This window comes from Somniosus microcephalus, chromosome 22 (assembly GCF_052327205.1).
Source record: "Somniosus microcephalus isolate GS21.2 chromosome 22, FLI_Smic_1.0, whole genome shotgun sequence".
Taxonomy (NCBI): Eukaryota; Metazoa; Chordata; class Chondrichthyes; order Squaliformes; family Somniosidae; genus Somniosus; species Somniosus microcephalus.
In genome coordinates, this window is record NC_141008.1 from 47,185,943 (window position 1) to 47,210,472 (window position 24,530).

At 45.9% G+C, this 24,530-nt stretch overlaps 1 protein-coding gene across 2 annotated transcripts in view; it reads left to right on the forward strand.

The window, feature by feature from the left end:
* Positions 1–23,530, forward strand: part of ywhae1 (tyrosine 3-monooxygenase/tryptophan 5-monooxygenase activation protein, epsilon polypeptide 1) — a 40,272-nt gene extending 16,742 nt beyond the window's left edge. Inside the window, exons 2-7 of one of the 2 annotated variants that reach the window (XM_085964631.1) lie at positions 7,390–7,589; positions 13,053–13,159; positions 14,080–14,286; positions 14,984–15,120; positions 16,335–16,381; positions 22,514–23,530. In XM_085964631.1, the coding sequence (XP_085820757.1) occupies positions 7,390–7,589; positions 13,053–13,159; positions 14,080–14,286; positions 14,984–15,120; positions 16,335–16,342 (659 nt within the window). In that variant the 3' untranslated portion in view covers positions 16,343–16,381; positions 22,514–23,530. The remainder of the gene's footprint in view (positions 1–7,389; positions 7,590–13,052; positions 13,160–14,079; positions 14,287–14,983; positions 15,121–16,334; positions 16,382–22,513) is intronic. The other variant, XM_085964630.1, reaches the window with a different exon arrangement.
* The last annotated feature ends 1,000 nt before the right edge of the window (positions 23,531–24,530 follow it).

Genomic DNA, 24,530 nt, shown 5'->3' on the forward strand with positions numbered 1-24,530 from the left:
GTTTACAGGGTGGTTTCTGAATGTGGTATTGCAGTTTTGTTGTTCCAGGGAGTGGTAAGGAACACAGGTTTGGAAGTGCATTTCTGCGGGTGATTGGCTGTGTTGTCGGGGAGAGGCTGCTTTCTAGCTTTAGGCTAGGAAAGAAGATTCAGCAGGGTTCTGGCTCCTGATCACTACACAGTGGTTCCCGGTGCTAAGTGTGTGTGTGGGTGGATATCGAGTGAGGAGATTGTGATTTGTCTTCCCACTGAACAGCTGAAATTTGCATTCCTAAAGCCATCATTGCATGGCCCAGTGGCCTTCAGTTACACGGTGATGCCCCTGCATCAAGTCTTGTAGCTGGGTTTTTTTTTAGGTTACAAATCTTAAAGGCATGAGACCAATGACCAAATTGAATGAGAACTGCATTTTGGGCTTCGCTGTGATGTCAGATTGACAATACTCAGTCAGTATTTTGGCTCGTACATAGATAATGGGCACTTGAGCATGGTGCAGGAGGACAGCCAGCACCTGTGGGATTCTGTTGCAGCAAGGAGTCGCTTGTCTGAGGGGTGGTGGAGAGGGGGTTGATTGGCAGACAAGGGAAGGGGAACAATTTTTTAAACTAAGATTTCATGTGCTTGATGCCCTAAACTGCCTCTTCTGTTCATTGATTTATATCTCAACACAACTCTCGGCTTGCATCAGCTTTGGGTTCAGTGTAGGAAGTTGAGTATTAAAATGAAGGCTGCATTGTATCCTACAGTGTGTTGGGACAGGAAATAGTGCTGCTTTAGCAATAGAATTATTGTCTGGGCAATTTGGGGATTACAGTGCAGTAAAATGAGGAAGTATCCTGGACTGTTGGATTACTTTAATTCTGCCTGTTAGCACTTAGTCATAGGGCGGGGCATCCACAGACAGCAATGAGTGGTTACGAATTGGCTATGCAGATCTCTTGTGACATTTGTTTCTATAGAATGCACTAATAAACTAGGGTGTAGTTATATTTGAGTATTCCAGTCACTTATTTAGTCTTTGTGACAGCACAATTTTATCTTGGGGTTAACGCACCTTTTTGCCTTTTAATCGGATGCAACTTTGTAGGTTTGCTGCACCACAAGGAAAATGTCACCCACCTCGTTACCTTTACAGTTTAGGGCAGCGGTTCCATCTTAATGTCCTGTTTTAAACACGTTAAGGTGATCTGGGAGCAGACACTTTACATCTCTTGTGTATCAATATGAATGGGAACAGTGATTGTGGACAGCACACTCCCATGTATAACAAGGTTATGGTTAGTTCAACAGAATGTATTGCATCAAGTATTTTTTACGGATGCATTCAAAATGAGCAATACAAGTGGCCAGCATTGTTGTTTTTGTATCTTCGCGCTCTTAGGAAAACCATGTGAAGTAGTGGAAGGATTCGCAAGCGGATTAACAGTCTCTCAAGCCATGACGTGAATGCTCCTACCGTGGCCGTGACCATCTTTATACCAGCCGAGGGATAAGTCCTATATGGTGGTAGGGTTTTAGGGACGAGGGTACCCACACCTACCGAATGAGTATTCTACTGAGTAATGTTAAATATTTTCTCACTCTGCTTTGGTTAAAGTATGTTTACATTTAGAGCTAGCTAGGTTTCCAGGTGGCCTGAGGAATCTCTACTAGGCGTCTGTCGGTGATAGTTTGGTCTCGTGTGTTTGGAAGCAAGCCAGCTCTTCTTTGTTTATCCGTCCTGTATATGAACCCAATAGAACTACAGTTAGTGTCTCTGGCTCAAATGCAGAGTTATTTTTAGCCACATATTCTAGATATTTAGTTACACACAGCCACCTTGGGTTCTGATGCAGTACTGGATTCATGCTTTGTAAATACTGAACTCTTAAAATATTTGTGAAGTGTGCGGGTGACACCAAGTGGTAATTAAAGCCTGTTGCGTGAATTTGCAACAGTGTTATTGCCCCTCTCGTCAGCTTTGGGTCAAATCGCTTTCTCCCTGACTTGCATTATATACTTAGTCTCGTGCAGTAAATTTGAGGTGGGATTTATTGGTGAGCAATATTTTCCCCCTGTAACTTGTATCCAAACCTTTTGAGGTTTCATGTCTTCTAGCAGTTGTAACTAGTCGTGTCCCATCTAAAATGTTTGCCCAATAGGTAATGTTAGAAATAAGACCAGAAAAATGTCACGTGGATATATACACTGCATTGTATGATATTGAGCGAGAGAGAGCAGGACGATCCCAGGTTGCATTCCTGGTCCCTCCTGAGTTAGCTGATCTGGGCCAGACTGGTGTTGGCAGCAGAGAATGCTACATCTGGACTTGGTGTCCGATTAGCTTGAGAGGAGGGTGGGGGTGCAGACGAGATTAAAGCATTCAGGATTCACTTTCCTGCTTACAGTGGAAGAATGCACAGAAGAGACTCTCTGATGCCAGGGCTATGGTGGGGCTTTATTTATGAGAGGCTTGAAAAACTAGGGCCCTTTTCATTAATGCCGAGGGGGTTAAGAGAAGACCTGATAATTGTGAAGGTTTTTAATAACTAAATCGGTGCGGGGGGGGGGGGGAACTTTCTACTAGTAAGTTACGTTAAAAGAACCTAAGGGAAAGGTTAGGGAGGAATTCTTTTGAAGTAGAGGGTTAACCCGAACAAGTGGTGGAAGCAGAATCTGTACTAACAAAGGGAAGGGGATAAATATTTGAAAGAAAATTTGAAAGGATGTATAGAGAAATGGGACTAAGTTGGATAGCTGTTTGTGTTGTAACAGGTACGATGAACTGAATGGTCTTTGTACTGTAAAACTTTGATTGCATGATCCCATGCTGGAAAGTGAATGGGTGTACAGGAAACTCTTTACCAGCACCCAAATAACTGGAAATCTTTCTTAATCGGCAAAATTCAGGAGTAGGTTCGGGTAAGTTTTACTTCATATTGGTGGCCATGTAACCGGGGTTCCTGGAGCTGTGGCCGTGTAACCGGGGTACCTGCACCTGTTGCTATGCAACAGGGATGCCTTGATCTGTGGCCGTGTACGGGGCTCTCGTACCTTAGTACAGGAAACTCTATTACATGGCACCGATGGGACCGGCGTGGTGCCGGTTGATCAAAAAGTCCGGATTTACAGAGAGGTATACTTACCACGGTACGAGAGCCCCGTACACGGCCACGGGTCCGGGAGTCCCTGTTGCACGGCCACGGGTCCGGGAGTCCCTGTTGCACGGCCACGGGTCCGGGAGTCCCTGTTGCACGGCCACGGGTCCGGGAGTCCCTGTTGCACGGCCACGGGTCCGGGAGTCCCTGTTGCACGGCCACGGGCCCGGGAGTCCCTGTTGCACGGCCACGGGCCCGGGAGTCCCTGTTGCACGGCCACGGGCCCGGGAGTCCCTGTTGCACGGCCACGGGCCCGGGAGTCCCTGTTGCACGGCCACGGGCCCGGGAGTCCCTGTGGCACGGCCACGGGCCCGGGAGTCCCTGTGGCACGGCCACGGGCCCGGGGGTCCCTGTGGCACGGCCACGGGCCCGGGGGTCCCTGTGGCACGGCCACGGGCCCGGGAGTCCCTGTGGCACGGCCACGGGCCCGGGGGTCCCTGTGGCACGGCCACGGGCCCGGGGGTCCCTGTGGCACGGCCACGGGCCCGGGAGTCCCTGTGGCACGGCCACGGGCCCGGGGGTCCCTGTGGCACGGCCACGGGCCCGGGGGTCCCTGTGGCACGGCCACGGGCCCGGGGGTCCCTGTGGCACGGCCACGGGCCCGGGGGTCCCTGTGGCACGGCCACGGGCCCGGGGGTCCCTGTGGCACGGCCACGGGCCCGGGGGTCCCTGTGGCACGGCCACGGGCCCGGGGGTCCCTGTGGCACGGCCACGGGCCCGGGGGTCCCTGTGGCACGGCCACGGGCCCGGGGGTCCCTGTGGCACGGCCACGGGCCCGGGGGTCCCTGTGGCACGGCCACGGGCCCGGGGGTCCCTGTGGCACGGCCACGGGCCCGGGGGTCCCTGTGGCACGGCCACGGGCCCGGGGGTCCCTGTGGCACGGCCACGGGCCCGGGGGTCCCTGTGGCACGGCCACGGGCCCGGGGGTCCCTGTGGCACGGCCACGGGCCCGGGGGTCCCTGTGGCACGGCCACGGGCCCGGGGGTCCCTGTGGCACGGCCACGGGCCCGGGGGTCCCTGTGGCACGGCCACGGGCCCGGGGGTCCCTGTGGCACGGCCACGGGCCCGGGGGTCCCTGTGGCACGGCCACGGGCCCGGGGGTCCCTGTGGCACGGCCACGGGCCCGGGGGTCCCTGTGGCACGGCCACGGGCCCGGGGGTCCCTGTGGCACGGCCACGGGCCCGGGGGTCCCTGTGGCACGGCCACGGGCCCGGGGGTCCCTGTGGCACGGCCACGGGCGTCCATCGTAAAACTTATCTGACCCTACTCCTGAATTTTGCCAGTTAAGAGAGTTTCCTGTAAGTATACCTCTTTGTAATCCGGACTTTTTGATCAACCGGCACCACACTGGTCCTGTCGGTGCTGGATAAAAAACGAGTTTCCTGTAGTTAGCTGTTAAGTGTAAGATTGGACTGGCCTGTGATGTCCCATCCCACAATTGAATAGATTGCTGGCACTAGTGTCATAGTTCATACATAAAGATTGGCCATTTGGATGGTATACTCTGGCTACTGGGGCCGTTGTCATACCTCAGCACATATGTCTACCATCACCAGAGGAAAAATTGGAGACTTAGTTTTCAGTTTACTATATTTGCATGTCTAAAATTTTTTGGTGTGGGTAGGGAATGTGGAGCATTGCACTGATTGTCACTAGGATATCAGTAAAGCGAATTGATGACTGTTGCTACCTGATCTGTGCCGTACTTGCTTTGTTTCCCTTATCTGGTTTCTGCTACCGATGTAGGTTGAGAATCTGTTTATCCTAAAGGAGGTGTTTGCACACATTTAACACTACCAATAGTGTAATAGGTCATTGTTGGATCAGACTTGGGCCCAGTAACAGCTCTTCATTAGTCACTTTTCTGCTGTCCTTCGTTATAATCTTGTCTTCACCGACGTTTACATGTGGCTGGCGCATGAAGTGGCTAAGATCTACTGCTTACTTTCCTGGTGTGTACATTGAATGTTAAGTAGTTTTATATTGCTTGAGGCCTGTGCAGTAGCAGCTGCCATTACTAGCATGGGTCTTCATGCAATATAAAAACCGAAAACTGTAGGAGCTGCACTTTGGTCAGGTTGGTGATTGGATGCTAGGCCAAGAAGTCAACGATTCTGGCACCTTGAGTTTGAATCCAGCCATCCCAGAGTGTTTTTCGCTGGCTGTTGTAAAATATCATTGTCGGGAGTTCACTCCACATAGTTCCAATTTGCCGTTGACACAAATTGATAGTTCAAGATTTGCCTCTAGTTTGGATCACCCTGTAGCTCTATATACATTGGTACTAGAAGTGGCACAGGTATAACTTGCTCCAAATTCTCTTCATATATCCCTAATTGCCCTTGAGAAGGTGGTGGTGAGCCACCTTCTTGAAACGCTGCAGTCCGTGTGGTGAAAGTACTCCCACAGTGCTGTTAGGGAGGGAGTTCTAGGATTTTGACCCAGCGATGATGAAGGAACGGCGATATATTTCCAAGTCAGGATGGTGTGTGACTTGAAGGGGAACTTGCAGATGGTGGTGCTTCCATGCGCCTGGTGCCCTTTTTTTATATGTATAATGTGTATATATATATACACACACACATACACTGTGGAATGAATTTGACCACTGGGACATTCTGCTGAGGGCTTTCCCTGGCGTTGATGGAGGGTCCATACAAGGCAACCGAGTACGTTTCTGATCCATATGGGTGACCTCGTGAGGACAGAATTAGGATAGTAAACCCATCACACATTTGCAGAAGGACTACTGCCTATCCAAAACCAGGTTCATTGTGACTTTGATGCACTTCTGTATCAAAGCATCATCAATAAAGATTGGCAAAATTAAAACCATTTATGGCTTTCATAGACAGACATGATATTTTCTTAAAACATTGGTTAAAAATCTCAATTCCGTGTAATAATGAATGATACTTATTTGGCCATTATAAGCCACTGGATCCAATTATAAAGTGACAGAACGTGATCCCCAAACTGTTGGTAAAAATCCATGCCATTTAACTAATTGTCACTAAATCAGTGGCCCTAATTACAACTTTTGAAGTGCTTTTCAGCATATCTTCCTTGGCTGTATGCAGCCTTGGGGCAGATGGATAGCCCATTCCAGGCTTCTTCCAAGCATGCTCCTGTTCAATGCTTAAAAACCGTGGAGCCAGGTGGTTGTGTGGGGAGTTGAGTGTGTTTTGGGAGTGGTTATATTTGCTCAATGACACCGCTAGCTACACTTTTATGTATTATGTTCACTTCAGTTCTCAAACGGCACTTAATGGATTTTTTAAAAGCTGTTTGCAGCAGGGATACGGTCTAGTGCTGTGTGTTTTAAGTGGAAAGGCTAGCCTATCCAGCTGCATTTGCCACGGAAGAGCCTGGTATGTGGGAATATTACTGTGTAATTGTAGTCTGGGGTGGAGATTTAGGGAGGAATGGGTGGAAGGTGTAACCTCGGGAGCTTGATCAAAGATCAATAGTGGAGCTGTTATGTGTGCTGAAGCAAAGTAGCTGCAGGTACTTGACCAACATGGGTGTGGTGCACTCAGCTTTTTATGGGTTTCCAATTGTGCAAATGCCTGTCCGGTCTAGAACTAATGAACTGCAGGCAAAGATTGGACATGCTGCTTAAATTGCATAGGTTACGATATTATTGAGAATTCTGTACTACGGGAAGCAATCAAGTTCAAACTGGCCGAAAGCCAGGTACAAACTGATTTTGTTAGCATTTGGTTTAGTCGGATATATGTGGCAAATTTTCCTTTGTCCATCTTGCTTCCGCCTCTCGTATTTTTTAACGTTCAAGCCAATGCAACTTGAAAGGTTACTGCTTCTCGTGCAAGTTAATGGAAAAGTTTCTCATTACTGGATAGTAGTTCAGTTAAATGCAACAAAAAAGTAGAGGTTGGATTATATTTTTAGTATTTAAAATGGAGTAGAAGCTGTACTGTAGACTGCGTGGGCTACTAAAATGGTATCGAAAAATAAATGAAATTTGAGCTGACAAACAACAAATGAATTGATTAGCACCTTGAGTTTAGGAGTTCCTGTGGAGTCAGGGGTGTGGAACATTAATCTAAACCTGCTTTGTTACTCCTGACAGGAAGTCAGAAGTTGGGGCTCCAATACCATTTGCACTTCGGTTCTATTAATTCTTCCTACTCCCTCCCAGAATAATGAAACTTGCAAAACCCAAGTATTGACCCTTTATGCATTGGCCATCACTAGTTACTATGCTGATTTATATTTCTTTTCTGTGACAGAAATGGTGGAATCAATGAAGAAGGTAGCTGGAATGGACGTGGAGTTGACGGTTGAGGAAAGGAATTTACTGTCTGTGGCCTATAAAAATGTGATTGGAGCACGGAGAGCGTCCTGGAGGATAATCAGCAGTATTGAGCAGAAGGAGGAAAATAAAGGCGGAGAGGACAAACTAAAAATGATCCGTGAATACAGACAAACGGTAAGGCCAAATGTTTTCTATCCCATACAACCTTACTATACAGGAAACTTTTTTTTTTTATCCGGCACCGACAGGACTGGCGTGGTGCCGGTTGATCAAAAAGTCCGGATTACAGAGGGGTATACTTACCAAGGTACGAGAGCCCCGTACACGGCCACAGGTTGCAGGAGCCCCGGTTACACGGCACTTGTGCAGGAGCCCGGTTGCACGGCCACAGATCCAGGAGTCCCTGTTGCACGGCCACAGGTGCAGGAACCCCGGCTACACGGCCACAGATCCAGGAACCCCAGTTACACGGCCACTAATATACAGTAAAACTTACTGAACCTACTCCTGAATTTTGCTGGTTAGAAGAGTTTCCTGTACTGTGTATATATAGCAGTCAGTTTCCAGGGAATAATTCAATCGTGTTTCTTGGCAATAGGGTGATTTCTGAGCCTCCAGTCAGATTGACAGTGAGTTTAAGGTGGTAGTTAAAAAAAAATCCTGTTCCATGTTGCTTTCAGCATACCACAAAAACATGCATTGCAGAACGTGCGGAGACGAGAAACCGTAATCTGCCAGGTAATGTGTTGGAGGGAGCCTGCCACCACTGCCTGATCTGACCTACACTGGACTCCTGTCAAATGTTCCCTGTAAGCTGCGCGGTTGCAGAGTGCTCCAGGGATCCCGCGCAGCCGGCTTTTCAATAGAAAAACTGCGCAGGCGTGTTATTTTGAATGGGCTGCGCGGTCCGAAAAAAATTACAGGGAGCATTGCTCCTGTTCCATACTATGTGGGTGACACTTGCTACACTCTCGAGGTGGTCTGGGAAGCCATTCAGTTGTCAAGGCAACTGGAGGTGGCAATAAACACAGTCTTGCTGGCATCCACAAGGCTGAGAAAGGAAGAGCAATAGACGAGCCTTTTCTTACCATTGAATTATGTTCTACTCTACTTATGGAAGTGGTTATATTAGAGTGTGATAACCAAATATATAGAATCTAAACTCTGGGCTGCAATCGTGTTATAATTTGGGTAGATTACTAAAACATATACCACAGTAATGTGTCCTTGTGCGTGAATGGCAAGGCAGTAATATCTTTGAGACATTCAGCTAAAGCTCTAAATGGAGCATTGAATCTCAATTAAGTATTCTGAGTCTAGAGATTGAATTGGTGCTCTTGAAATGGTTGTGCCAACTTAAAATGCAAGCAGGATAGTACGTTTTTGTTCTTTTGTAGGGAGATTGTGTTTTTCCGATCCACTTCGACTGTGGGAGTCTGCTTACACGACTGGTTTAACCAATTTTGTTGTAGGACCTATCGTCTTATAGGGTTACTTTTTAAAAGCAATCAGAAATGAACCCATTCATAGGAACAATACATGGAAAAGCTGAGACTTCTAATGCTAAAAAAAAATTCCATTAATATGTCTGGAAATCTGTGTTCTTGGATGAAGCAGTGCTGTTTCTACATCACAAAGGAGTCCACTTATAACTAAAGAATAACAGTTTTCTAATTTCCAGCAAATGTTACTGATTTGTAATTTATTTTATCCATTCCCAGCACCACACCCCCCCCCCCCCCCCCCTCTGGATTTGGAACACTAAGCATTTCATTCACCAAGTTTAAGTTACCATGTGTTCAGTTGAATAGTGGCTCCTTTTTTTTTAAAACCCCTAACTTTTCTACCTTCCGAGGTCAGTATGCACCCTTTCTACAACCATGGAGACTGTACTGATTCTGGGTGTGTCTCCATGCCACTGTTGAATGGCTTGCATTGTCCGAGCCCTTTTCTCCTACAATGAAACTGGTTGCTTCTACTCTGCACCATCCCTACTACCTGGCCAAGATCTGCAGCTTGGTATGTAAAGAATTTGAGTCAGTCAAAATGCTGGAAACTAGCTGCTGACTGGGATAGTACGGGGATGAGACTGATTCCTATGGTTGTAGTACAGACTGCCAAGGAGTTGATTCATTCAACACCAGTGACTTGTGGATGATTTGGTCGGTGTTTTTTATATACAGGCCTCAGTTTAAATTGTGAAAGAAAAAGTCACTTGTTCTTTGAGGAAATCAATTGGATCGCAATGAGTCGATAATGATGAGAGCTGGCAAAGGTGCAATGGCACTTCCATCTCCCGTGTAGCAAAATTCTGTCATTCTGCATGGCGAGTGAATTGTTGCAAACAGACTTTGCTGATCTCTTGCTCCCCAACTTAATTTCCATTAAGATCTCTCCACAATGCAGGGGGTCCTTTGTATGTGGTTAAATGGCAGTGCTGTATGAAAGCTTTGGTCTATACTAATCCCCACACATTTTTACTTGGACAAAAATAGAGTGCGATTCTGTTGAGGGAGTTTCCCTTTCTCCCTCAAAAAATGTTGCTGTGAAAATTTTCTAAAGACTTGCTTTTTTACATCCAGATTGTTTGTTTCCAATTTCCCATAGTATTAATGTGCCTTTATAGAGCGCAGAGTAGCCTGAAGGACTCATCTGTGTGCAGGCCTGGGTTTTAACGTGCCCAGAGAGCGTCATGCTCTCCTGAAGATTGCATAAAAATGTTGCAAACCTTTGTTGCAAATCCATTTTCCCCCTCATTTTAAAAGGTGCTGATTTGAAGTGGCTGAGAAAAAGCTGCAATTCATGCTATTTTGGGCCGATTTGTTGCCTCAATAACTTGTTCCCTTCCACTGACACCTTGCTTAAAAATCCAATACAGGAAACTCTAGTTTAAACGGCACCTAAATATCCAGAATTCTCTCTTAACCGGCAAAATTCATACTCCGAAAACAACACCTCAATAACCGGAAATGTTGCCGAGTCTGTCTCCCCCTCGGTGGCCAATTAGTCAGTGGGGGTAGTTCTCCAAACTGCCACTACTCGGCTTCTTGGTGCTGTCGGAAGTCCGAACACCTCAATAACAGGAGTCTGACTCTCCCGTGCTGCCGGTAGTTTCTTTCGATCCGCCATTTTTTTGTTTACTGTATAAATTTTGTTTTACTGTTAAGTAATTAGAGTTATGGATTACCCTCAACTGGCAGTACTGTACTTAATCAAGCATCTTCCACCATCCATTTAACACAACATTCTGTAGGCGAGTACCCAATTACTGTATACTGCACATTTCTTGATTTTTAAATTTTTGTTTGTTAAAAATAGCCTCGGTAGATAACCCTCTCCGTCATCCGGAATTTTTAATCAACCGGCACCAAAGAGTTTCCTGTACTTTGACTTGTTTCCATGGACACTTTTACTGGTTGCTGTAAATGTGGCCAGCAAAATTTTTCTTTAGCTTGTGAACCCAATCCAAATCAGAACCTGATGACTAGGATAATACAACGACACAGATCCTGAGAAGTGGAGCCGTGACCTGTAACTGTTTTGCATGTGGTTTGAATGCTGTCTAGCAAAGCTGAAAATAGAGACTGTCCGATGGCTTGATGGATGCATGCACTACCTGGTGTGGGACTGAGACATACTGACCAAGAATGTCGTTATAGTAACGAGCTGCTGCTGCGCTCAAAATCTGAAGTTAAATTTTCGATGGAATTTATTCCCCTATTCCTTCTGCGATCTGTTCCATTTTCTGATCTAATTAGAATGGTATTTGAGGGGCTCGGCTGTGATTCAATTCATGACATCAGTGAAACTCCATTTGGAAGGGAGAAATAATTGAATTATCCGCAGACTTCAATTTTGGAAATTCCTTTCACTTGTCAGGGTTTGTTCCCCTTTAGGAATGCGGCATGGGAATTTTGTTCTAATTCCCTGTCCAGTAAATGTGAAAATACCAAAAGGATTTGGATCAATCTAATCCAAGTTTGAGGCCCCTGTGTCTCGTGGAAAGTGTGGGGGGGGGTTTAACTCCTTCTGCCTGTTAGAAATCTGGTGGAATGGAAGTTACAATCGAGCGGCCCTTTTCCCCCCTCTGATAGCTACCCGAGGCAATTTTACCGGTGGGCGGTTGAGGCGTCCACCTGGTTACTGCATTCTAATCTGCACCTGTTGCTCACAAGACCCTGGGGCGATTTTAATGGCCTACTGGCTGGAGCGACTGCTGTGCTCACTCTAACTACTGAAACCCGCTGGACACCCAGGCCTCGAGGAAAGTCTGCAGCCCCTGGTTTCCCAACAAGAACCCTGCCAACATGCGTACCTAGTGACTTACTCGAGTGCTGGAGGGCGGCATCTGGGCTACAAAATGTTGAGACCTGGCCATTAAAATCGATTGGGCCTCCTGCGGCAGCACCCAGCACAAGTCCGGCTCCTCTCCCATGCATTCCACGTGGGAGTTAAAATCTACACTCTGGTGAACGCTAAATGGTCCGTCCCAGGGGTTATACTGTACGAAAATGTTTCTGAAGTACTTTTTATTTCAGAAAAGCACCAAGCTGTACATTTTGAAATCTGAAGCAATTCTGTAAATGTGCTTTGCATTGTACACAAAGGAGAAGTAAATGTGGGCAATGAACCGGCTGTAATAAAACCATCATGGTACACTTCTGAACACCAGTGGCTTGTGTTGGTAAAACTGCAGTTGAAGTACTGAATCTTAACTTTTAGTGAATGGCAGGCTCTGAGTCCAGCTCGTTTTGAGTTTTCAGCTTGTGCTCAAATCAAACAGTTGTTTGAATCAGAGTTTTTCTGGGATTATGCTACTTACTCTCTTGGGAAGTGGAAACAAAATTGCAAAATTGGTCTGTGATTGAAAGCTGGCTTCAAGGTCTGTGTTTTTTCCATCAATCAAAACTCAAGACGTGAAACTTTGCCTGGTAATGTCATTGAAGTAGTCAGTTCAACATTTTGTACATAGGAATGTGACACATGGTGCATCAGGCATTCTGTGCAACACTTGGCACAGGAAACGTTTTTATGCTGCTAGGATAAACTTTCTTATGCCTAGGAGTACTTTTAAAATAAGTTTTACTACTAATACCAAGCTAATCAAGGTTTTTGTCTCCAGTCCAAAAAAGGCAGATGGTGAGTTTTGATCTCCACCATGAATAGCTCAGATGTTTGCCCACATTGGAAGGGGACGAGAAGGGAAAAATCTGAGACCTGCCCTGGGATGCTTGTTATAACCCCAGAAAATGGATTGGAATAGTGCTGATAAAGGCCTTGGAACTGTTCATCAGCCTGTCCTCGGCTGGTGGCTGCATGTGAGCAAAAGTAAACTGAACGCACTTTGTCGCTACTGTCCTTGCTGAATTGCAGGGTCAGAGCTTCATGGCTCATGTTGATGGTGTCTCTCCAGCCTTCTATACATAAATATATTAACAGGTACAGTATTGAGGTCAATGTTCACACACTTACACTTTTGGCTACTCTGGTATGTGGGTGAAGTGTTGTTTGCATTTATGTATGTGAGTAATTTATACTGCCACTAGAGAGTGACCGTGCTGATAAGTCTAATTACAACCTTGATCTGTTGAGTGTTAGCTCTCTGATTTGTGATTTTAAATGCTGTTGTCATTTCAGGTCGAGAACGAGCTGAAATCAATTTGTAATGACATTCTGGATGTACTGGATAAACACCTCATTCCTGCTGCCAACTCCGGAGAGTCCAAGGTTTTCTACTATAAAATGTACGTACTGGGCATTTCAGGGTATGGGTACATTTCACTGCTGGGATCTGATTCCATAAAAGATTACAGTTTCATGTTGGGGTAGGGTGATGTCTAACTCATTCTAGGGAACAGTTCAATGGGCAGTGGTAGCCATTCCTTGTGTGCCACTGTTGCTCCCCTGTGGGTGGGGGTGCTATAGCAGGGGTTATGGACAAGGACTTTGGCTTTTTCTCTGCCAGCTAAAGAAGAGTTGACTAAGAGAACAATAGTGGATGCTCCCAGAATGGCCTAGGTAAAGCCACTGCTTAGTGTGGTACTGAGCCATTCTGACCTTCAGGTCCCAGGTTGGATTTCTGGTCTGTGCTGAGTTAGCTGACCTCAGTCAGAGCAGCATTTGGGATACTGCAGTTAGCCAAGTGCCCTGGTTGAGAGGGGAAAGAATAAATCAGCCAAGATCACTGCTTCTGATCATTATCGAGTGACCCCTGATAGAAAGTGCCTACGTGTGGATCTCAGGGAAATAAAAGATCAGATTCAGCTGTGATTTTTATTTCCTGCTATCGCCAGTCAAACTATACCCCAGTTCAGAGTCGGAGACGAGGAAGAAAGATAATGCTAGTACCATATAAATGTAAGTTCTTTCTTTACTGTGAGTATTAAATCTTTCTCATCAGGTTTCTTGATATTGCATTCACTTTTTGGGGGCGGGGGGAGGGTGCGGTGGGTAGAAGGTAAGCGAAGGGGAATGGGCGACTCATCAGCTGAATCTTTGCTTTATATCAAGTTATACCAGCGTTCAGAAGTGAACGATTTGTGTTGCTGGTCCTTGCTCTGTTTTCAGTTTTAAAGCTGCGTTGCAATGAAGAAGCCGCTTGTTAGAGTTGAAACCATTCTAGTGACATGGCCAGGGATTACTGACTCCTTTGTCCTGATTACAGGAAAGGTGATTACCACAGGTATCTGGCAGAGTTTGCGACAGGGAACGACAGGAAGGAGGCAGCAGAGAACAGCCTGGTCGCATACAAGGCGGCTAGTGATATTGCAATGACAGAACTTCCGCCGACGCACCCCATCCGCTTAGGCCTTGCTTTGAATTTCTCCGTATTCTACTATGAAATCCTCAACTCCCCTGACCGTGCCTGCAGGTATGTACAGGATACGCAAACTGGAACAATGGGTACAAGGTTTTTTAGTATGAGTGAGAAGCAGGAGTTTAGACTTGCGGTTGTAGCCTCCTCTACTAAAGTTGCTGGCCCACATTAGAGATGCAATTCCACAGGTCCCAGGAGCCCTCTGGTATCTTGTCTGAATGCCCCCTTGTGAGAGAGCCTGGACAATGCATCAGCCAGTGTTTCAGCTGTGGAGGGCAGAGTGTCAGCTGGTCTCGGTTCAGCACATTCAGTCCCGAGTCAGAAGCTTTGAGTTCAAGTCCCACTCTAGGCTGATACTCCAGTGGAGTACTGAGGGATTGCTGCAGTGTTAAAAGAGGCTGTGCTTCGAATGCAATGATGAAACTGAGGTCCTGTCTATCTATTCCTGTGGTTCAGGTGGATGTTAAAGATTCCATGGGATATTTTCATGGGACTTCTCTTAGTGTCCTGGCCAACGTTCCTCCTCACCTAGTGCCGCCAAAACAGATGAGCTGGTCATTCATCTCCTCGCTGTTTGTGGGAGTTTGCTGGCGCTGAACGGCTGCTGCTTTTACCCAGTGAGCCACTACTGAAAGCAGCAGACTGAATGTCAGCTGTTTGGTACTTCAGCATCTCAGTCTCCAATCTGGACTGTCAAATCTTACATTAGGTCAGCTGAAACAACAAAATAAAAATCCTTTCCACCCCACAGATTGGCAAAGGCAGCATTTGATGATGCAATTGCAGAACTGGACACCTTGAGTGAAGAAAGCTACAAGGACTCTACACTCATTATGCAGTTGTTACGTGACAACTTGACACTATGGACTTCAGACATGCAGGGAGATGGTACGTAACCAGCTAAAGCTGTCGATTTGCAGGGATCCGTGTCTTATTTTCATGTCATGAATGTTTTGCCTCCTAATGTTCTTCACCCTCACCCCACTGAAACCAGAGAGTTGGAGAGGGCAGGTTGTGTTGACTTGAGGTGTTTACATCTCCACCCCAGTAGCTCTGTGGGGCACCTTCAGTACAAATATTGCATGGATCCCCTGCACCCAATTGTCTACACTCCGCAAACTACTGCAGCCAAAGTAATGGAGGAAGTCTTTTTCCTATATCATTGTGTGGGTGTATTCGCGGTGATGTGTGCCTGAAGCCACGTTACACCACTCGGGTGCCCAGCACTGGCGCCCTGTATCAGGATATTGCGGGTCCAGGCGAGCAGGAGAGCACTCATTGGCTGACCAACACGGAGTTGACGGTGTGCTTTGTTTCATCTGCTGGATGGCACCTCGGGGAGCCTCCAGCATCGCTTCAAGATTTCTGCCCAGCGTCCTCTACAGCTGGATGTCTTTACCAGAATAGGTTGCAGTAAGGATGCTGTATCTAGCAGCAGCAATTCTGTAACTCATGCTGCTTACTATAAGACTAAAACCTTTAAAAAGCCAAAAAAAAGGAATAGTAAAGCAGCAAATCACAATTCATCTCCGCCTCCTCTGGGATAGCGCAGTTAAGGTAGCTTTCACTGCACATCGATCATGGGACCAAACCATTCTTCTGTTTTTGATCTGTGATTAAACTCTTAAATTCAGCTCAGTTCTGTGATTTCACTCTCGATGACTAGGAGTTGATGTGTAGATCTGAGTCTTGATGTGCGGCTGTACATAGTGTGCTTTTTCTGTCCCGATACACCAGGCATTGCTGGTAGTTTCCATCATGTCCTGTACTCACTCTCTCTCTCCCTCCCTGGGTCTAATATTGCGTCAGCCTGGCCTGTCTGAGATATAACACTGGTTATAGCTTTAATGGCATTAAATAATATACTGTCTGCACTCGGTGGTGTCTCCAGTGTTGGTTGCTGGGTGAATGATCACTTTCTAAGCCTAGGTGTTGCGAAATAATCAGGCTCTCTCGGTATAATCATTAATCTCTCCATTGCATTGAGGAATCTCTTGCTGTTATTTATGTGCCCTTCGTTATATACTATTAAATTTCCCTCTGTGATTCTGCATTCACTCTTCCTGTTTTTTTCCTTCCATTCCTTTCTCCTTCCTGAATAGATTCCTAAAGGATATGAACCATTCATTCCCCCTGTAATCTGTACTTTGTAAGTCATTCACAGTGCCAAGTAGTTGTCGCATCTCCAAGATGTCACAATACCATTTTAAAACAAGTTTTTAATGATGCATTGTTGTGGATTCTGGCTTGCAAGCAGTAAATTATGTTGCAACTGTTGCTAATTCTGACCCATTTCGTGATTCTTGCTGTAAACTTCAATGGCATGAGGTTATAATTAGCTCTGCTATATTGAGGGAGTTGAGCCTTGGCCTCAGGGTACACTGGCTCTGGTTGTCCATGCTGTACTTGGCTAACTGTTTGGAGTTGGCAAGTGAAGACCAGATATCTCCCTGTGCTGGTGCCCTCTGTCCTAGAATTATAGAAATTTACGGCACAGAAGGCTATTCGGCCCATTGTGTCTGTGCCGGCCGAAAAAGAGCTATCTAGCCTAATCCCACTTTCCAGCTCTTGGTCTGTAGCCTTGTAGGTTACAACAATCCTAGCAGCTACTTCAAAATGGCACAGCAGGGGGAGAGGGCAAGTGCTTGCTTGCCCTTGGCTACAGGCGGCACTTAGATTTGGGAGAGAATGCAAGCATTAATAACTTCACAAACAAACAGCAGCACTCCGTCCTTAACTCTAACTCCAGGGAAACCATCTGGGCCAGCAAGGGGAGAGAAATTGCAATCTTCAAATTGGATTTGTGTTTTTCATCTATCTCTGATGGTATTGTGACATCTGCCCTATCCTTGCATTAATCTGTGTTGCTCTTCTCACAGCTGGGCCTGTCCCAGTCGCTCTATTAGAATTGGATGTAGTTGGAGGAGCTGCATTTCAACCTGTGGGCATGCTCGGACTTCTTTCTGTCTGATATGGTTTCAGCCACTCTTGTGTTTCTGCTGTAGTGTGTAATCCCTGCTAGTCATGATCAGGGCAAGCAGTTGGGAAAGCTGTAGCCCTGCATCATGGGCAGCTGTCTTCATTGGGGGTCCCTGTACTTTCACTGTGTTGTAGGAAGGGTAGTGTTGTGTCCTGAATCTGGGCATGCTCAAGACAAGCACTTCTGTTTTATATTTAATCTGCTCGTTCCTTGCTTGGACTTGTTGGTGTGCTTGCTGTTCTTAAAGCTGTAGTGTCTATACAAACTAGTTTTGTGTTTATCCTATTTTGTACAGACTAGTGATTTGTGAGATTGGGCAAAATATTTGAGGTAGGTCCAATCCCACCAGAACTATTGCAATCGTCCCATCCCTCCCAAAAGGAGGTTACCACCAGTGCAATTAAACAGATGGTCTAAAGACAGAGAATGCGGAGTCGGGGGACAAGTAGCAGAATGGATAGCTGGCTGGCTTCAGGACAGAAAGCAGAGAGTGGGGGTAAAGTGTAGCTATTCAGAGTGGCAGAAGGTGGGTAGTGGTGTTCCACAAGGGTCAGTGCTGGGACCACCTCTGTTCACAATTTATATTAACGATTTAAACTGAGGAATCAAAAACACAATTTCTAAATTTGCGGATGACACCAAATTGGGGGGGGATAGTTAATACCGAAGAGGACTGCAACAAGTTACAGGAGGACATCAATAAACTTGCAGAATGGGCATATAATTGGCAAATGATGTTCAACACAGATAAATGTGAGGTATTACATTTTGGTAGGAAGAATAGGGAGATCACATCACTTGGAGGGTGCAAGTCTCGGTGGGGTAGAAGAACAAAGGGATTAAGGAGTACAAATCACAAAGTTGTGACACAGGTTAGCAAGGCCATAAAAAAAGCAAACCAAGCACTAGGGTTTATTTCTAGAGGGATAGAATTGAAAAGTAGGGAAGTTATGCTAAACTAGTACCGAACCTCAGTTAGACCACACTTAGAGTACTGCGTACAGTTCTGGTCTCCATATTATAAAAAGGATATAGAGGCACTGGAGAGGTTGCAGAGAAGATTTACAAGGATGATACCAGAAATGCCAGGGTATACATATCAGGAAAGGATGAACAGGCTGGGTCTCTTTTCTCTTGGAAAAAGAAGGCTGAGGGGTGACCTAATAGAGGTCTTTAAAATTATGAAAGGTTTTGATAGAGTGGAAACATTCTCTCTGTATCCACTTGTGGGGAAGAGCATAACTAGAGGCCATCAATATAAGATAGTCATCAGGAAATCCAATAGGGAATTCAGAAGAAACTTCTTTACCCAGAGAGTGGTGAGAATGTGGAACTCGCTACCACAGGGAGTGGTTGAAGCGAATAGTATAGATACATTTAAGGGGAGGCTAGACAGGCATATGATGGCAAAGGGAATAGAGGGTTACGCTGATAGTTAGATGAGGAAAGACTGGAGGAGGCTCGAGTGGAGCATAAACGCTGGCATGGACTGGTTGGGCCAAATGGCCGGTTTCTGTGCCGTATATCGTCTATGTAAAATCACTAATGGTTAATTGCAAATGATATTTGCATTAATGGCACTCCAGCCCTCGATGTGCACTGCTCGCAAAAGCTTCTGGTGAGCACGTGTATGCCCTGGTCGTTCATGTGTATACTAGAACTACAAACTGGAGCAGGTAGTCAGGCACCCTCCTCACCGTCCTTTGTCAAAGCTGGGAGTTAAAACCTACACTTAATTTCCATTACCTATGTGAGTAACTCGCAGTGTGGTGCAGCATGGATTACAGCAGGCTCCCTCTACACAGCATCTACTACATGCCCTAACTCACCAACTTTACAGTACCCTTTTGTACCAATTTGACACTTCCTACCCACACCAGCCATCCTTAAGTTGTCGGGTTAGCCTGAAATTGTGGAGAGTCTTGTGCTGTGCACTTCTCAGCGGTGAGGCTACACTGACTAGTTTCATGTGCAAGACCTATTTCCTCCATTGTGTTGGATTAGATTTAAGCTCAGGCCCCAGAGTTGAGATGGTGCTACTAGCCCACTGTACCGGCCAATCCCAGTGCTACATGGGTGCGCAGACCTGCAGTATCAGCTGTACCCAAACTTGTAGATTCGGAGAGTGGACTACTTGGTCTTCCCTTGAATCACTTCCCTCAGTCTTTCCAATACAAATTGGAAGGAGTTCTAGTCCATGCACTGCCTGTGACATAACGGATTGGCACTTGATTTGGGCACCAATGGACCTGGTATAGTGCAAGGGGTGGTGCAGCATGCTACTATGCATAATGCCTCTTTTCAAGCTGCAGTGCTTGCTGTTGGCCTAATCTTTCTACTACCTCTGACCTATTTTAAGCTAGTTTTCCTTTTTGGCTAAAGGTATGTGTTTTATGAAATACTGCAAAAGCTATTTACATTAAAGCTATGCAGTTCAGCAGCACTGGATTGAAACCAGAGAAATAGCCCGTGCAATACAGAAATCTATTTCCTTTCACCTGAGGAATAAATGTTCACAACTCTGACCTACATTCAAGAGCTGTATTATTGGCGGGAGTGGAATCAGGCAACAGATTTATCAACCTCGGGACTTCCTGCAGCTCAACGTGGCATTGGTGCATACTGCAGAATGGTGCAATCTCCAACTGACCCAGAGATAACGCTTAATAACCAGATCATTCTAGCAACTGTAGCCTTTCACTATTGTCATACAGATGCTGGGTGGTTAATTGGTGAAAACATGGTGCTTAACTGCAGTTTGGATTCTTGCTGCAAGTAATATTTCCCCCCCCCCCCTCCTGCTGCAGGGAGATTGCCTTTATCGATTTTGAATCAATCACCTGTTTTTACTCCAGGGTCAGGCATCACAGCAGTATTTAAGCTGTGGTCAGACAGCTAGCTCTGAGTAAGCACGGTGGCATAGTGGTTAGCACTGTTGCCTCACAGCGCCAGGGACCCGGGTTCAAATCCGGCCTCGGGTGACTGTCTGTGTGGAGTTTGCACATTCTCCCCGTGTTTGCATGGGTTTTCTCCGGGTGCTCCGGTTTCCTCCCACAGTCCAAAGATGTGCGGGTTAGGTTGATTGGCCATGATAAAAATTGACCCTTAGTGTTTGGGGGGATTAAATACGTAGGGTTACGGGGATAGGGCTTGGGTGGGATGGTTGTCGGTGTAGGGACCGGGTGCTAGGGTTTGGATGATCAGCCATGATCTCGTTGAATGGCGGAGCAGGCTCGAAGGGCCGAATGGCCTACTCCTGCTCCTATCTTCTATGTTTCTATGTAAGCTACTCAACATCTGCCGTCAAATAAATTCTTCCTAGGTGGTAATTCTGATCGTGTCGCCCCTCCCCCAAGATAGTTATAGATTGGAAAGGTTGACTGGAATCCAGGTCATGCTGTTGAATTGTGGAACAGTTTGAGGAACAGCTATTCCTGATGTCTCACCATTTGTACATCTTTGGCTAGAATAAATGGGAATGGGACTTGTGAACCAGTATAACGAATTACAGAAACTGTTTCCCAAAGGTAGTGAGTGACCCCTTAGAGAATAATCTTATCCTGCTTTGGCCTCGTGGTGTGGGATACCAGAGTACGAACACATTGTGTTTATATGTAAATCCTTCCTGTGCTATTTTAACGGGCATTAATCCATTCTAAAGTAAGCCGGCTAACACCCATGTTAAAAGTAACGTGGGAGTGTTGGGCATTTTATATGCTGGTATTTTGAGGTCTCTATAGTCACGTGATTGTATCTTACATTTGCTTATGTCACAATACTTGGAAGTGTAGCATTCACCAAATGCTCCAACCATGTGGTCTGTTACTGGTCTGAATCCAGGCAAGGTGCCAGGAATTTATAACTGATCGTTTCCTTTGTCTCCTCTTTTATGCTTTCTTGTGGTGTTGCTGGATACATATTCTGCAAAACCTTCTATTGGATGTAGTTTAATCAAATTTATGGTTCCAGCATACTGTAACCATGATCAGGCCCTATTTATTTTCACGATAGCAAAATACTGCAGATGCTGGAAATCCAAAATAACAAAATGCTGGAAAAACTCAGCAGGCCAGGCAACATCCGTGGAGAGAAATTAGTGACGTTTCGGGTCTAAACCCTTTTTCAAACTGGAAAGGAAATAAAATAGATCGAAGGCAGGGCTGCGATAGAACAAAAGTAGTAAAAGAAACATTAAGAGGTATTCAAAACCAGACGAGATGGTAATAGGACAGTGGAGACAAAAGGCGGCAAGATTAGGTGTGAAGTGTACTGGCAGGGTGGGAGAGAGAAAAAAGGAAAGCGGGGGGGTGGGGGGGAGATCCAAAACAAAAGGGTGGAAAAAAATATATAAGTAAAAATGTAATAGGGGCCGAGGTTATGATCTGAAATTGTTGAACTCGATATCGAGTCCGGAAGGCTGCAAAGTGCCTAATCGGAAGATGAGGTGCTGTTCCTCAAGTTTACGTTGAGTTTCCGTGGAACCATGCAAGAGGCCAAGGACGGTGAGGTCCGAGTGGGAATGGAGCGGTGAATTAAAATGACAGGCAACCGGAAGCTCGGGGTCACCCTTACGGACTGAACGGAGGTGTTCCGCAAAGCGTTCACCCAATCTGCGGTTGGTCTCCCCAATGTAGAGGAGACTGCATCGTGAGCAGCGAATACAGTATACTAGATTGCAAGGAGTACAAGTAAATCACTGTTTCATCTGGAAGGGGTGTTTGGGGCCCTGGACAGTGGGAAGGGGGGAGGTATAGGGGCAGGTGTTACATCTCCTGTGCTTGCACGGGAAGGTGCAAGGGGGAAGGGCTGTTGGGGGTGATAGAGGGGTGGACTATTTATTTTCAGTTCTGCCTTGACACGCTCTTCCAACTGAGAAAAGGCTTTGTCAAATGTTTGTTTCTGCAGCATATGCAGATATATCCCTGTTGTTCCGTGACCAGGCCCTGCATGCAGATGTTCTCACTTCCTCCTTAGGTTTTGTTGTGGGTGGTTTGGGGTGGGGGAGGGGGGAGGAGACTTCAATCGTCTCACCTCTTTTTTAAGATGAAAGCTTGCTTGTCAGCTGAACAGAATTGGAATCTGGCTCATTTATCAGAATTGAAGAACGGTGAGGCCATATGTGGAGGATGGATTGGGGCAGATTGCCCGTGGCTTCAGTGGCTGGAATGCGACAGCTAATCTTTAGAAAGCTGCATGTATCTGTGAAAAGTGCTGCTGTGGAGGCTGTCGCTGGTGTGTTTAGATGTGCTGCTGCTGTGTAAATTGATTGTCTTTTCTCTTGCCTCGTTCCTTTCTGCGCAGGTGAAGAACCGAGTAAAGATGTGGTGCAAGATGTTGATGACGACAATCAGTGAGAAGACATGGCAAATGAGAAGACCCTGTCTGCCCCTCTCCTGTCCCTCCCCACAGTCCTAGTCCAAGCTGAGAACCAGTAAATTTGATGTTGGTACTGGACCTCAGAATTAGCTATGTGCCCATTTGGGTTCCGAGGATTATTTTTGTTTTTTTTATTTTTATTTTTTACTTGTTTAAAAAAAAATCTAAAGGCAATGCTGGCTCTCTATGGATGTTTAACTGGGACCTGCTTTCTTTGACTAGATACCACAATTCTTTGGAAATCCTTTTGAATAAACTGTTCAATTCTACCTAATACAGCTTTGTGAATAATTCACGCCTCCACCTTTTTACCAATCGAGATCTGAGCAGTGTATTGGAATTGGTGGTCAGTCATGAATCGAAATGATTTGATAACCGAGCCCAGCTCCTTTGTGTGCTGCGAAACCCTCGGCCCTTTAAATGTTATGCATTTACAAACTGTCTTAACCCTCTTGGTGACTGCATGCTCTTGGTTTGCTTTACTATTTTTTCCCCCCAAAAAATGTACGCGCATCGACCAGTGTGGCTAAACAAATAAAACTCTGTTCTTTGTGAGCAATTAAATAGCTTGCTCTGAAAGTCTTTGAGCCTAATGTGCACGGTGTTTTCCTTCAGTGTGCTAACCCTGAAGATAGCAGTTGACAGTTACAATCCATAGATAGTCCTTTGCTGTTATTTTTTGTCCATCCTGGCAGAGCAGGTCGTGTTTGAGCTGCTGTTGAAGCCTGCATGCTTTGTTAAAACAAGTTTTTGTTTTTTTCTTACCCACTCCTCCTCTTTCCCCGTCCCCCTTCTCTTTCTCTCTTTGTTCAGTATGTGTAACTTGAAGCTAATTTGTACTACTGGATATATCTGACTGGAGCCACCGATACAGATCTGTATCCTTCTTACTGAAACACAGCATGGATTAATATTAAACTTAAATAAACGAACCTAAATTAAGATCTGTTTTGCTGTTGATCCTGTCTGACTGCGCACCCGGTTTGTTTCGCAGGCATTGAGAGGGAGGACAGTGAACAGGCAGACTCATTGAAGGCGGGGGGGCGGGGGGGGGGGGAGGGAGGAAAGAGGGTTGCTGTTCAGTATCCTGCATGTGGAGTTGTCAGTCTTTTGGTGCCAGAATTTGAAGCAAGATTGTGGGATGTGAGAAAAGTTAGAACCTTGGCACTATTACAGAATCTGATAATTAAACGGACTTGTAGCAAATTATTCTTCTGGCAAACTAGTACTTTTATCGTGACAGCAGTTTTGGATATTGCCATGATTTGTGGAATCCAGTGCAGCCGAGCCTCCTCATATTATATCCTAGCTGTTGTACAAGGTTGATCTTTGTGATTTTCCATTCCTGGAGCCATTCACCAATGCTGCTTTCGGTTCTATAGATGCCAGCAGCCCTTCACTCAAATGATTCTTGAGTGTATACAGTGGTGTCAATTCTGCACATGTCCACAGATTCTACAGCAGCTGCTATTAGATAGTGATTTGGAGTGGGTTTGCTTCTTTCCTTAGCTGAACAACACTACTGGCCTCAGCACCTTAGCCAGACCCCACTCTTACTCCATATTCATTGACCCCTGCTATGTGTTTGTGACATCTGAGGTCATTTCTCTTCAGCCAGACACCAATGGGGTCCTATAGAAGCATGGGCAGTGTCCTTCAATGGATTTGTTCTGTCTGCATTGTAACTCCTTAAAAATGATGTGATGTCCCTCTCCAGGACTTGTGTTTATTAGATTTAAGCTACTAAATCAGACCCTGCATGTGGCTGCCAATTTGCGATTAAGATCATATCACAACAAATGTTGAATTATGAAGGGGGGCTTGTTTAACCCACACAGTTAATCTATTTAGAGGGAAAGGTTAAGTAATGACTTGTACGGAACGAGACACAGCATTGGGTGCAGCAATTAAAGAGCTGTGGTTAATTGTTGAGCAAACTGTC